The 14,612-nt window shown below is 34.7% G+C and overlaps 1 protein-coding gene across 11 annotated transcripts in view; it reads left to right on the plus strand.

Moving 5' to 3' along the window:
• MAP3K4 (mitogen-activated protein kinase kinase kinase 4) overlaps nucleotides 1-14,612 on the plus strand; it is a 216,830-nt gene that overhangs the window by 191,745 nt on the left and 10,473 nt on the right. For 10 of the 11 annotated variants that reach the window (XM_056814361.1, XM_007484860.3, XM_007484859.3 and 7 more), the window contains 5 exons: nucleotides 2,888-2,958; nucleotides 5,381-5,497; nucleotides 6,388-6,547; nucleotides 9,161-9,283; nucleotides 12,971-13,077. In XM_056814361.1, the coding sequence (XP_056670339.1) occupies nucleotides 2,888-2,958; nucleotides 5,381-5,497; nucleotides 6,388-6,547; nucleotides 9,161-9,283; nucleotides 12,971-13,077 (578 nt within the window). Of the gene's footprint in view, nucleotides 1-2,887; nucleotides 2,959-5,380; nucleotides 5,498-5,592; nucleotides 5,684-6,387; nucleotides 6,548-9,160; nucleotides 9,284-12,970; nucleotides 13,078-14,612 lie in introns of those variants that run through there. The other variant, XM_056814363.1, reaches the window with a different exon arrangement.

The following is a 14,612-nucleotide window of genomic DNA, read 5'->3' on the forward strand; positions in this document are numbered from 1 at the left end:
CACTATAAGTACTAGAAAAAAGGAAATATTACTTAATCTATGTGGATTCTCCTTTATCTATGTAAATCTATCAACTTCTATAGCCTACTTCTTTGAGTTGCTCCTCCCATTCATCTTTATTTGAAAAATAATTGAGACTCTTAAAATATTTTTTACAAATAATGAACAGTAGAGCTTAGAAACAAAGTATTTAATATAATGACCTTCCTAGTTTTAATAGAAAATTCCATTGCTTTATGGTATCTCAGAAGAGATAAATGCTGTGTTTGCCAAAAAGATGAGTGTTGTGTACCCTGTATATCTTTGAATAAATATGGATAAAAAACTGGATATAATTTAGATATATAAAATCCTTCTAACTACCATAATTAAATTTCCAGGTGACATGACATAGGTGTTTGAACTGGTTACTCCATAGGATTTTTATGATGTTATAGAGAGAAGTTTTATACTTTCATTTTGTTTATTTTTATTTTCTTAGAAAAAGAAACTCAATTTTTAAAAAAGAGTTTAGATTTTCACAAAAAATGAATTAATAAGTTTTCTTGAAATTCCCAGTGTTTCCAGTTATAGCTAAATGAAAGGAAAGCTTTCATGTTGATTATTTTGTTATTGGGAGGGCAGGGGTAAGGAGTAGGCTATAAGAAGCAACTAGTGGTTCTTTTTCTAGTGTTGTCGTCATTCTAATAGAATAATAAATGTGAAATATTTCACATAAAGCATATAATAAATTCAGGTTAGTTCCAGAATTGCTTTGCTCATCTCTGTATCCTGTTGAATTTCTTTATTTTCTCCTCTGTGCAATTTTAAAACGCTTCATTAGCACTGTTTCTTCCCTTTTTTGTCATCAGTTCTATTAGAACACTCATTTCTTCCTTACCAATAAAAGAAATAAACAAAAATACCCTTTTTTGTATCAAACAAGCACATCTGAACAAAACAAATCTATGCATTGGTCAGGCCCCCAAAATTGTATGCTTTAAACTCTATGCCTTTCTGTCAGGAAGCATGATTAGTTCATCCTTCATTATTATCTGAGAGTCCTTGTTGGCCCTTGCATCACTCAAAGTTCTTAAGTCTTTGTTTTTCTTTTGAGTGTTGAAATCATTGTTGATCATTTGGTTCTATGCATATTATTCTACATCAGTTCATACAGAGTAAATATCTGGTTGGAAAACATCTTTCCCCTTGCTAGCCTGCAAAAACCCATTTCTTTTTTTCCCAGGATTCCATGGATCCTCTATAAACCTGTTGTTTTCCATTTAAATTATTCCCTTCACAGCTCTTTCAAGGTTTCTCTGGAATCTTATCATTTCATTTCTTATGTGTAACATAATAATATTCTAATTTCAGCCTTTCATCAGTTGTTGGTCACTTCCTTAGTTTCCCAGTCTTTACTACAATACATGTACCCTTTGCTACTGTGAATATTTTTGTAAAGTGAGCCCCTTTAGATTCTTGAATTTTTTTTTCCAGTCTAAGCTTAGTAGTCATATTGCTGAGTTTGAGTTTATACAGTTAAATGGGTTTGAGAGTATAATTCCAAATAATTTTCTAGAATGACTGGACTAATTCATAGATCCACCAATAATGCATTTTCTAAAGGCCTTTCTAAATTTTCTCACTACTTTTTTTTTCTCTTTGTCAATCTAATGGATATAAGAGAGAACTTACTGATTTTAATTTGTGTTTCTATTTTTGCTTGTGATTTGGAGAATTTTTTTATATGGTTGTTGAGAGTTTACTTTGAGAACTGCTTAATCATATCCTTTGACCTCTTAGGAAATAGTTCTTGTTCTTGTATCGGTCATCTTGAATATCAAATCTTTATCAGAGAGATGCATTGAAATGTTCTTCCCATCAGGTTAAGCTATTTTGCTTCTAATTTTAATTGTATTTGTTTTTATTGTTCAAAAGGCTTTTCAGTTTAATATGATGAAAATTGAGTTTCTCTAACTCTTTTTTGGTCAAGAAGTTCTCACATCTGTAGTCATCATAGGTCCAGTTTGCCTTCACTTCTGATTTTTTCCTAGATATTCAAATGTTCAAGATCTATCATGGGAGATTGAGATATTAATTAATGTACAGACATTACCTAAATTTAGGATTCTTTCTAAAATTTTAAGCCCCATATAGCATTTTTATTCAATAACATTTACAAGTAACAGTTAGCTTATATTAAAGAATAAATTTAAAACATGTCAATGATCAGTGCATTTCATAGAGCCATATGAATATATTCCAAAATACAGTCATAGAACGTGAGTTAAAAGGGTCCTTTTCTATGTATTGTTATATATCACATTCCATTCAGGGGAGACTGAGGGTTATCCAAAATATTTTTAACTAGGTAACATTCTGAAAGAAATTTAAATTATATAAATGATACAGAAATTGGGAGAATTAAAATAATGCAGTAAAGTTAGAGGTATAGATATGTAAATATAAATGTCACAACATCATGCTAAGTTTAAATATCTCGGTGTGAAAATTCTCCATAGAGAATGTTGTCTTGTGTCTTTTGGCTAATCATCAGGCCATGTGCCATATGAAAAAAGAATATATTTCATCTTAGATGGAAGTGGTGATTACAGTATTGATTGTTGTTATGTGGTTTTTTGCTGAATTCTGGGGAGACCTTAAAATTAGTTTTCTAAAGTCATTTTGCCTTCACCTATGTCCCTAATAACATTATCTAATGAAAACAGTACTTATATTTATTGAGTCACGAGGCCTCTAGCTACTAATTCTTGACTTTATCCACCACTGACAGATTATGGGCTGCTGGTTTTCTGACCTTTATTTTCCCTATCTCTAAAACTTAAAGTTTTCAATTCATATTCTGTAATATATAAATTTTGTTGTTGTTTTTCTCTTTTATTTATAGGAGAAGGTCAGTATGGAAAAGTCTATACTTGTATCAGTGTTGATACTGGTGAATTAATGGCAATGAAAGAAGTGAGTATTCTGTCTTCTCTGTCATAGTTTATTTATTGGGGTAGCACTAAAACTTTACATTTTGGGGAGGTAAGAAATCACATAAAGAAACACTTTAATAGTGTCTTATAAGATACTCAAAAAATGGAAAAAAATTATTCTTCTTTATACCAACTTAAAATCAAAGATTAAAAAAAAGAACTCTGATACAGTGATATATGTTCATAACCCTTTTCTGGACCTCAATAAAGGGATTGGCATTGATATTCTATATGGTCTTTTATAGTTATGATTCCAATTATCCTATTTAAAAATTTTAAGGATAATCTTATGAAGAATTATATACAGCTTCATTTCTGTTTATTTGTCAACATAAATATATTTATTATAGTAAAGAATACATTAAAGGCAGGTCTCACACTGTCTTTCACTCTTTATTGGCAAAATAATATGATTTAATTTCCTTCAGATTTACAGAAATGCTATTTGAGGATAAAAAAAATCTAAAAAACTCTTCCAAAGAAATTTAGATGAAAAAAAATCTATTTTTTTAAAAAAGGAAAACTATTGCTTATATTGACATTTTAAAATTTAAAAAACCAGGAAGAAAATATGTTTGAAGAGAAGAGTTGATTTTCTACTTTTTTGCTATTACTGTTTTCTTATTTCCAAGTTACTGTTAATGTCTAATAGAATAATTTAAAGACTTACTGCCCCATTGCCATTTTCTGGATTTGGGTTATCTTCTTTTATTTCCCCTAGTCTAGGCTGTTGTCCCATTAAATTTTGACAATAGTGTCCTAAATAGTCTCCTTTTTAATCATTCCCCTCTCACCACTCAGCCAATCTAGACTTAATCTTCCCCACACTTTGCTTTTTTTGTGGTATTAATTTGCTGGGAAATTCAGTGATTCAGAACTGCCTTCAAAATAAAGCCCAAATTCCTTAGCCTAACAAATACTATTAACCCAAGATTTTTTCCTTCTCCCACTATATAAACTACTCTAGCCACCTTGTGGAACATGCCATATACTATCTACATTTTTAATTCTATACCATTCTCTCTCTTTCCACTTTGATCTCATTCTTACCTGTCTTAGAAGGTCTTGCTTATGTTCAGATTCATTTCATTTCTCCCCCATGAATCTTTCTATCATTATATCAATCTATAATAATAATAATTTCCTCTTCCAGTTCCTGGGACATTCATTTGTGCTACTGATCTGTTAACCCATGTTGTTGATCTTTTTTATAAGTACATCCTGTCTTCTCAACTAAATTATTAACATCTTAAAGGCAAAAAGCATCTTCTGACTATATACCTCAGTACCTTATATGCTTCATAAATATTAGTGGTTGATAATACATTTGAAATTGTGAAAATTAGCCTACCAGAGAATAATGTACTAAATTCTAAAATGTGCACATTGATATGCTTAGTAATAATTCAGTTGTGGCTTTTAAAAAATCCAGAATTACTGATACAAGTAATGTAACAGTTAAATTTAATGGTTGTACTTAAATTATATGAAATAATGTAGCTGCCAAGATTATTCTATCTCAAGTCAGAAGTTTATTTACCAAAATAGAGGGGAAACAATAAAGTGGGGAAATGTGAAAGAGGTTATAGAAAATACCTATACTAGTCCTCAGCCAGGAGGGCCGGTAGTGAGTAACCATGCAGCTTCCTCCAAGATGGAAACTAGTCTCTTAGGAAACTAGGAAGGGAGTCAGCCTTTCACTCACCCAATGAAATAGTCTAGGAGTCAGAGTCTAAGTTGAAGCAGAGCTTAGAGTCCATGATTAAGCCACAGTCTCCAGCAAAGCTCCCTGAAAGAGGAAGACTCTTCCTAGTCAAAAGACTATCTTCAGAAGACACTCTCTTCAAACTATCTTCTCAAAGACAATCTCACTCAAGCTGAAGGATTTTGTGATTTTTATGGTGGTTCCTTGTCCCTTCCCCTCTTCACAGGGGTCAATTACAGTTTCCAAATTGTCTAGCACTGCCCAGGGAAGGCAGTGTCTGTGGGATGGGCTTCTCACCTTCTGAAGGTTAAGTTCTCATCTAAGGGCATGAATTTTCTAAAATTCACCTTCTGGAGAGGTGAATCCTCATCCTGGCTGATTGAATTTCTGAGGGTGTGAATTCACTAAATGGTTTGCAAGCTCCTCTACCTAGTTCAAGCTTTGGTTGATTCAATCAAAAAGTAGACAAAGGAGAGTTAATCCTGTCTTCACAATCTAGTGAGGTACTTAAGTTAGGGTTAACTCAGGATAGACAATAGAATAAAGAATTCTCTTTCACAGTAACCAATACTGCTGCTTTTTTCTTTTCAGTGATACCAGAATATGCCAACAGATGGCTTTGCAAACCCATTATTTCACATTATAGCTTTCTAGTTTGTGATGATAGCAACAGTAATTGACATTTTCAATTTTGCAGATTCGATTTCAGCCAAATGACCATAAAACTATCAAAGAGACTGCAGATGAACTAAAAATATTTGAAGGCATCAAGCACCCCAATTTGGTTCGGTATTTTGGTGTGGAGCTTCATAGAGTAAGCCAACATTAATCACACTCGCAATTCTGAGTGAGGAATCAGTAAGGGTAAAAATGGAGTCCTGTTCTACATCACAGGTCTTCTCATTTCAGAGCACAGTAACTTTGCCTAATTATAAGGAAATCTCCATGAGTTACATCATTTCTGCCTTCTCTCTGAAACTAGAGGAATTCTTCCTAAAATGTAAGTTGTAGATTGTAGTCATTAACCCGACATTATAAAGCACTGAAACCCATCCTGCCTTTCCGAAGATTCATCTAAGTATCCTTTTCCCTAAGAACTTACATTGTCTTTTTTCCCCTTTGGAACAATGACTGTTAAGTATTTTTGACTTGATTAAACTTTCCTTCTACTTAAACATTTGTGAAGTAAGAGAAGATGTAAAATATACTTTTACAGCACCAAAGAAACTTCTTCCCCTTGAGAGTAGATGCTAAAACAGTGAAGAGAAGAGCCCGACTGCTGGAGCACTTCATTTCAGCATGAACTTTGGTGGAAGTTGGATTCTGGTCCTCTTTAACGTTTTCCTTGAAAATTTTCAAATTGGAAAAGGATGTGTTTCAGTACTTAATAATCTATCTGATGGACAGTTCTGTTGGTCCCTGTCTGAAATGATAAAGCAGTCAATTTGGGAGGATTGCAAAAACTTATTATATGTCTCTTGCGGGAGGCATTGTTACCCAAATAGCTATATAATTCCAGACAGAGACAGGCAGAAGTCCTTATAGAAGAGTTAGAAGTAAGCATTTTAAAAATAAGCAGAAAATAAGACTTGTATGATACCATTAGAAAGGAGATTTGCTTAGGACTTTTTTATGAATTGCCCAGAGTGAACATTTATACTTGCACTGGAAGAAAATAATGTTTTACCTTGGTTTCTACCCCAGGAGGAAATGTATATTTTCATGGAATACTGTGATGAGGGCACCCTGGAAGAAGTATCAAGGCTGGGGCTTCAGGAACATGTCATTCGGCTCTACTCCAAGCAGATCACCATTGCTATTAACGTACTACATGAGCACGGCATAGTACATAGGGACATCAAAGGTGAGATCAAGTCCTGAGGGGACTGAAGTAGCCCAAGAGGGGAGAGACAAAGAGATGGCATTTGTACTGTCATAAGGACATGACCCTGTTCTTTAGCTCTTGGTAGCCAACTTGTAGAATTCAAATCCATCATGGACCAGGCTAAATGCTTTGCCATAATCCCAGAATGCAGAGATCTCAGAAATAAAGACTGTTTTTTTCCAACTTCATTTGGAACTAGAAGCCCCTAAACTATGTCAAACATTTCCTCCAATATTGATGCAAATCTTTTGGTTAGTACTGACAATCAAGAATATTTCAGGTTTTTAAAAAAAGCTCAAGGCTGGCTCATCCTCAGTTGACCAGAATATTGCCTGATTTTAACAGATTATATTATAGTCTGATGCCATTCTGGACATTTGTTGTATTATTTTTTGCACAGCTATCACACTGCCTAATTCCATACTGTTGGTCATACAGATGATTGTCCCATGTCTTGCTCAGATGCCACATATAGCTCCAGGACTGGCTTAACCAGTTAGTCCTGTGTGTCAGTAGTACATGTCATGTGGATCGATCCTTAAGGCCTTGCGTGGTGTTGGAACATTGGCACTAAAGCTGTTTGTTACAGTTAAGTTTGATTGCTCTAACCTTGTGCAGGTGTATTAGCAGATGTAATTCAATGTAATCACCTTTCCAAAACCTATTTATCTGTCTATTTCTACTTGGCATAGATTTTTTTGATATAGATGTCTCCAAACTCAGCATTTGATTCTCTAAGCCTATTTTTCTAGCTATCATCCTTATTGAATATTCCACAGTTCTCCCAGTCTTTTAGGTTTGAAACCACAGAGTAATCTTTTATTCTTCCCTTTCCTTCACCTACCACATTTGGTCACTTAACAAGTCTTGATGATCATTCCTTTGCTTATCCAAAAATATAGGAACTCCTTATCCCACAGTCTATTTTTAGTCTTCACACTTATAATGCTTATATCCTAACTAAACTGAATAACTTTCTGTTTGCATGTTTTGTCTCATATTCTGCATCCATGTATTTGTGCCTATCCTCCATCTCTAGAATCTCCTTCCCTCATATCTCTCTGCCTATTGAGTTCATTTGTTTTCTCAAGACCCTGTCTTGGTGCCAGCTTTGCTAGGAAGCCTCACTTTATATACCTAGTTATGTGTAAGGTTAACATCCCTTAACCACTTTTTTTGGATGTCAACTTTTTTTGAATCTTATATTCTTACTGTATTATAAATTGTATCTGAATTATTTTGGAATATTTCTAATTTGAGGGAACTAAGAAAATTGAGTGAACTACACTGACTCTTATGACTCAATTCTGGATCTAGCCCAGTTTTCCATTTTTTTGATTATGAGTGTAGTCCAATTTCTGTCTTGTGAGGAAACTTCATTGCATAGTTTGAACCTAGCCCTGCATGGCTGGGAAACTGGACTACCTCTAAGGATTGCTAAGAGACACTTAAATAAGGACTTAGGTTATCCTGATAAGAACCCAAACAGATCTGAACATTGATACATTATCTGCAGATTGGCCCTGGACTGACTGGCACATATAGGCACTGAATGTGTGGGGGTGGGGTGGGAGATAGGCACCTCTTTTTCTAATTTCAGAGAATTATACCTGTTGACTTGGAAACTTGGAAAGTCTCTAATCTTTTTTCCATTATAAATAAGATAGCCTAATCTTGTATCCTTGGTTTGTATCCTGTCAGTTATTTTCTTTTAATGCATAAAAATCTCTTTATCTCCTAGTAGCCGAGGGGGGGCTGGTTCTACTGGTATGCATTACTATTGATATGCTCAGAAGTTTGAACTTTTGTTTCCTCAGTTATTTCAGATTTCACCCATCACAAATACCTCTTATTTGATTATAAGCTCCTTGAAGACAGGGGCTGCCTTTTGCCTTTCTTTGTATCACCAGTATTCAGCCAGGTCCCTGAAAAATAGTAAACATTGAAGTATACATTTAATCTGAGTTTTTAGAAGGTGGATCATGGGACAAACCATGCTGGAATGGTAGCATTCAAAGGTGGTATATCTTATTTTGAGAACCATATTTTGTTAACTTCTGATAAGAAAAAAAGGGCTCCAATTGCTTCATTCAGTCACTGGCCTCCATTTTCTATATAGAAAACAGAATGCCAATTTATAAGCATATTTTCAGTACTTACTATGTGTCAGGCAAAAATAATCCTTGCCTTCAAAGAGCTTACATTCTAATTAGAGAAACAAAATATGCATAAATAGGCACATTGAAGATCTACATGGAGTCAATGAAAGATGTGTATTCCACATTTATTACTTGTCAAAGGTCTAGAGCTTGCATCATGCTCTTTTTCAGTCCTGTTCTAAAGTTCAGTAGCAGCCTCTTCTGTAGCTATGACAACTACCACCATCTACACAGATTCTATAAATTATGTAGCTGTGTCATTGGCACAAATGGCCTTGCAAGATCACAACAGTTGGGTCTTTATAGTGAGAGTCTACTTCTTTCTCCAAGATTATGAAAGGCTACTAAAGTAATCTCTGAATATTTGGATAATCTTGACCTTTGGATAAAAACCTGTCTTTACTTTTAATAACAACTGTTGGTTCTCTTTCAGGAGCCAATATCTTCCTTACCTCATCTGGACTTATTAAACTGGGGGATTTTGGATGTTCAGTCAAGTTAAAAAACAATGCACAAACTATGCCTGGAGAAGTGAACAGTACATTAGGGACTGCAGGTAAGGAAATGCCTGGTTGTCAAGTCAGGTATTCTTAGTAGGTCCTTAGAGGTCATCTCAACTGATCTCTGCCTGAAACATGGATTCTCCTCTACAAGATCCCTGTCAAGTGGTCAGCCAGCCTGTTTTAACACCTTCAATAATGGGAAACCCTCTTTCTTCTAAAGCAGCCCATTGTAATTTTGAACGACTGGACATTAGAACATTCTTCCTTATATTAAGCCAAAATCTACCTCCTGGCAACTTCTGGCTACTGGTTCTAGTTGTGTCTTATAGGACCAAACAGAAAAAGCTCTTCTCCTCCATAAGATAGCTCTTTTTATTTTAAAATACCAATGGTGCCCCACCTCAAAGGTCTTTTTCCTCAGACTAAATAGTGCCAGTTGTCTTAATTCATATTTATGTTACAAGGTTTCTGTTCTTTTCATTGTTTTTATTATTTGCCACAAGACACACTCTAACTAGCAAGCCCTTTTAAAATATGATACTCCAAACTCAACCCAATGCCCCATGTATGGACCTGCTCAGAAGTTCAGTGGGATCATTGCCTTCTTCATTCTCAATACAACACATAATCACTGCAGTTTATGTTCTTGTTAGCTTCCCTGGATACTCTGGCACACTGCAGGGTTATGTGGAACCTCAATCTCAGTCCACTGAAGTCTCCAAGTCTTTCACAGATTGCCACATCTCCATGTCTTAGAAGTTACTTCTTTGGAGAATTTTTTTATTTGTCCGTTTTCAGTTTCATGTTACTGGATTCTGCCTCTCTCTTCCAGATCTTTGAGCTCTTGATTCTGGTTTCCTTCATGGTATTTTCTCCTGCTTCATCTCATGAGCAAATTTAATGTTCAAATCTTTGATTTTAAAAAACAGAACAGGCATCAGGAGCAGAGCCATCCGAAAAAAGCCCATTTAGACTCCTTCATGAAAAAAAAAATTCTTTTTAATGCTCTGAGTGACATTTAGTCATTTCCAAATATACCTAAATGTTAATGAGCCTTCATTTTTCCATTTAGATATCACAAGTCTTTTGCCAAATATCTTGTTGAAATTCAAGCACTCTGTATCTGTAGCATTTTCCTGATTTGTTATTCCAGAAATCTTATCAGAGAAATTTAATGACATGTCTTGAAGGCCTTAATGAATTTATATGGCTTCTTAATGATCACTGCTTTCCTACTTAATTGCTTGTTAACCTTTTCTCCTAAAATTCTATATAGGAATATATACTTTATGTAAATCTACCTTCTTTCTTGGAAACAGATAATATCTGCCTTTTTAATCTGATTGCAATCTTTTCCATTCTCCATGATTCTTCAAAAATTATAACCACCACCACCCCACACCTATCAGATTGGCTCTTTTTACAGAAAAGGAAAATGGCAAAACTTGGAGGGGTATGGGGAAAATTGAGACATCAATCCACTGTTGGGGGAGTTTGGAAATTGATTCAGTCATTCTAGAGAACAATTTGAACCTATGCCCTCTAAAGGGCTATAAACCCTATATACCCTTTGATCTAGTAATACCATTACTAGGTTTGTGTCCCAAAGAGATGAAAAATAAAAAGGGGAAGGACCTATATTATAAAAACATTTCAAGCAGCTCATTTTTTGATGGCAAAGAATTGGAAATTGAGGGAATGGCTGAGTAAGCTGTAGTAAATGATTGTAATGGAATACTATTGTGCTATAATAAATGATAAGTAGGAGAAGCTCAGAAAAAACATGGAAAGTCTTACACAAACTAAAGCAGAGTTAAATAAGCAGAACCAGAAGTACATTTTACACAGTGACAGAAAATATTGTACAAAGAACATCTATGACTAATTTAGCTATTTTCAGAAATACAGTAGTCTAAAACGGTCCCAGAGGGCTCATGATAAAAAAAGAGCTGAGAGAGTCTGAATCCAAACCAAATCAGACTTTTTTCATTTTCTTTCTTAATTTTTTTGGTTTAAGTTTCCTCCCAGAAAAGTAATAACATGGAAAAATGCTTTACATGATTATATATATACACACAATCTATATGAGATTGCTTAATATCACCAGGAGGGTGGGAAGGAGAGAGGGAATTCAAGACAATATTCTTTGAAAAATACTGGAAATTGTTTTTACATATAATTGGGGGGAAATTAAATTAAACAAAAATACTAATAAGAGTCCAATGAACTATATATAGCTTTGGAAAATAATTGATCTAGGCTGAGATTTTATCAAGTGAAAGGCAGCTTAGCCCCATCACTTATCTGACTTTTCACTTCACTCTTATCCATTTCTATTTCTCACCTTCAAAGCTACAGTTATTTTCCATCATAGAGAAAACAGAAGCAAAATAAAAAATTTAGTACTTCTGTCCTATCTGACCATCTCTTTGCATTGTACCAAGTCTAAGCATTCTTACTTTTAAGAGGCCATTTCTGTTTTTACAAGTTTCATTTCATTTCAGGCTTTAGCCTTCCTGAAACTCTGTTTTACATAACCACGCCACTCTTTTGCATTTGTCCTGTTATTCCTGTCTTTTACAAACTATTTCTAAAATGTTTTTCCACATCTAGCACACTCTTGGATATATCCCTTTAAAATCTAAGCTCATTGAAGAGCTCTTCGTGTGTCCATGTTGCTTTCTTTATGTTCCTTCTGTCATTATAGTTGCAGTGCCAGAATTTCTTGAAAACACCTGGTCCCTCTCTTATCAGCTTCCATGAGATTAGAATATTTGGCCTACTTTTTCTCCTAGCTTCTTAAAATACTATCTTTTTAAGTTTTAGGATATATAGCTAACTGAAGCATGCTCTACTTTTACCTGTCATGAATTTTAAGTTTCTATGATCATTTTATTCCAAGGAGATTTTTTGTGATTAGGAAGCAAAAACAATAAAACCTAACTGCTTAATAATACTTATGCTTTAATGGGAACAATTCCTTTAAACATTCCATTCAGACATTTTTTTCACCTTTGAATTCTGATTTGATTAAAAAATGAAAACTGTAGTTTATTTATAAATGTATAGTTTAATCATTTTGAAAAATAGCATAACAGTGGAAAAAGAGCTGACCTTGAAACCAGGAAAAACTGGTTTCAAGTTGTGTGTCTGATAGTATGTGACCTTAGGCAAAGTATTTTCCTCTAAGTGTTCTAAGCAACTAAGTATTTAATCAAAGAAAATACCCACCTGTTTTGATAGAAGGAGTTTCCTTATACATTGAAATCACAGGTTCAGGTCCTATCCTCTTTTGTCACTTACAGCATCCTATCTTTAATCACTATAAAATTATTTAGCCCCTGCTATGTGCCAAGCACAGAGACTAAAACAATTCCCACTAACAAATGAGCTTATATTTTAATGTGCATAGCTTCATTTTCAGATTTTCAGTAGTAGCCTTAACTTCCATTACCCTTTAAATATTTTTCACTTATTATACAATTATTTAAGAGTCCATTTGCTTATCTGTGAGTAACTTAAATAAGTGTAAAGTTATATACTTAAAGAGAAGTCCCATGGGGTAGTGGACACAGGGTGCTGGCCTTAAGAGTCATGAAAACCTTGGTTTCAGGTCCCACCTTTGCTATATATAGTTATCCTCAGCACAAGAAAAATTAATTTAGTATCAAATCATAGCAAAAGTATAATCTACTTTGAGTTTTCTATACATTAAAATTATGTATGTGTTGTTTTAAAAGCATACATGGCCCCTGAAGTCATTACACGAGCAAAAGGAGAAGGACATGGGCGTGCTGCAGACATCTGGAGTTTGGGTTGTGTTGTGATTGAAATGGTTACTGGTAAGGTAAGCATTGTGCATGTCCTTACTAAGGAAGAAATTCTGATCTTCAATTTAGTAATGGTATTTGTTATTCAAGCCTAAGAGACCCCTTTTCTGTTAAATGTAAATATGATTAAAAGAATCTTTGCCCACTTAATGGATATCATGGAAAGACATAGAAGAAAATGTTTTGTCCCAAGAAAAAAATAGAAAAGATTGAGAATGTGTGTGTTTGGATTTTAAACAGAAAAATGTTTGCTCTTATTTAGTCTCACATCTAAAACTCATGGAAATAAGTTTGATGGCTCATTTCATTAGTCTACATATGTAGCACCATATTTTGGGGGGCATAAAGGGGAATTAATTTTATCTTTTGTCACTTTGGTTTCTAGTTATGTCAGGCATCCCAAGGTGAGCAGCATCAGGAATAGCAAAATGAAGTGAAGTGGCTTCTACAGACACATTTGGACAGTGTAATTTATCAAGCACATACTGTGCCAGGAACTGTACTAGGACTAAGACAGAACTAGTCCTTGCCTTTCCATAGGAGCTTATTATACTTCACAGAGGTAGACAAGTACTCACCTGTGGATGTAGATACAAAATATGTATAAAGCAGATGCAAGGTAGCTTGGGAGGCTGCCTAAGCAGCCAGGGAGACCAGGATAAGCTTCATGTCAGGGGGTAAGAGAGTGTGGTGTGAGAAACAGCAAATGGTTAGTAAGGCTAGATCATAGATTACGTGGAACAGAGAAACAAGTAATAGAGCTAAAACAGATAGGTTGAGATCAAATGGTGAAGAGTATTAAATTCACACAGAAAAGTTTGTATTTGATGCTGAAGTCAGAAGCATCTGTAGAATGGGTGTGATAAGTCAGACCTGTGCTTTAGAAAAATCACTTTGTGTGGAGAGACATTGAAGCAGGAAGAGCAAATATGCTGTTGGATTTGTCCTAGCAAGATGGAGTGAGAATCTGGAGTGGTAGGTTTGTAAGAAGATTATGGAAGGGACAAGATCTGATGATTGATTGGATGTGTGGGTTGAGGGAGGATTATGAGATAGCAAACTTTGGTGACTGGAATTATGGTGACATCATCATCAGGAATAAGAGATTTTCTAAGAATTTTTAGGGGAAAGAGTTCATTTAGAAGCATTGAGTTTGAGGCACCCACTGGAAAGCCAATTAAAATTAATTCCATTTGTTAATAGGGAGTCATTTTACAATTTGCTGAGCAGGGGAGTAACATGGTCAGACTCTTGCTCCAGGACTATCACTTTGGCAGCTGGTTTGGGAAATGGTTTGGGAAGAAGAAATTTGACCCAGGAAAATGAATTAGGGTCTTTTGAAGTATATGAGACTGGAATTCAGACAGAGAGCTCAAGATATATCTATAGATATTCATTTATGCAGGGATGATCATTGAACCCAAGGAATCCAGTAAGTTCAAAAAGAGAACCTAGGACAAACCCATGTGGTGCACCTCCAGTTAGGGAACAGGATATGGATGATGTTTAAACAAAGGAGGCTGAGGAACATCCAGACAACCAGAAGAATGAA

This window comes from Monodelphis domestica, chromosome 2, assembly GCF_027887165.1.
Source record: "Monodelphis domestica isolate mMonDom1 chromosome 2, mMonDom1.pri, whole genome shotgun sequence".
NCBI classification, from domain to species: domain Eukaryota; kingdom Metazoa; phylum Chordata; class Mammalia; order Didelphimorphia; family Didelphidae; genus Monodelphis; species Monodelphis domestica.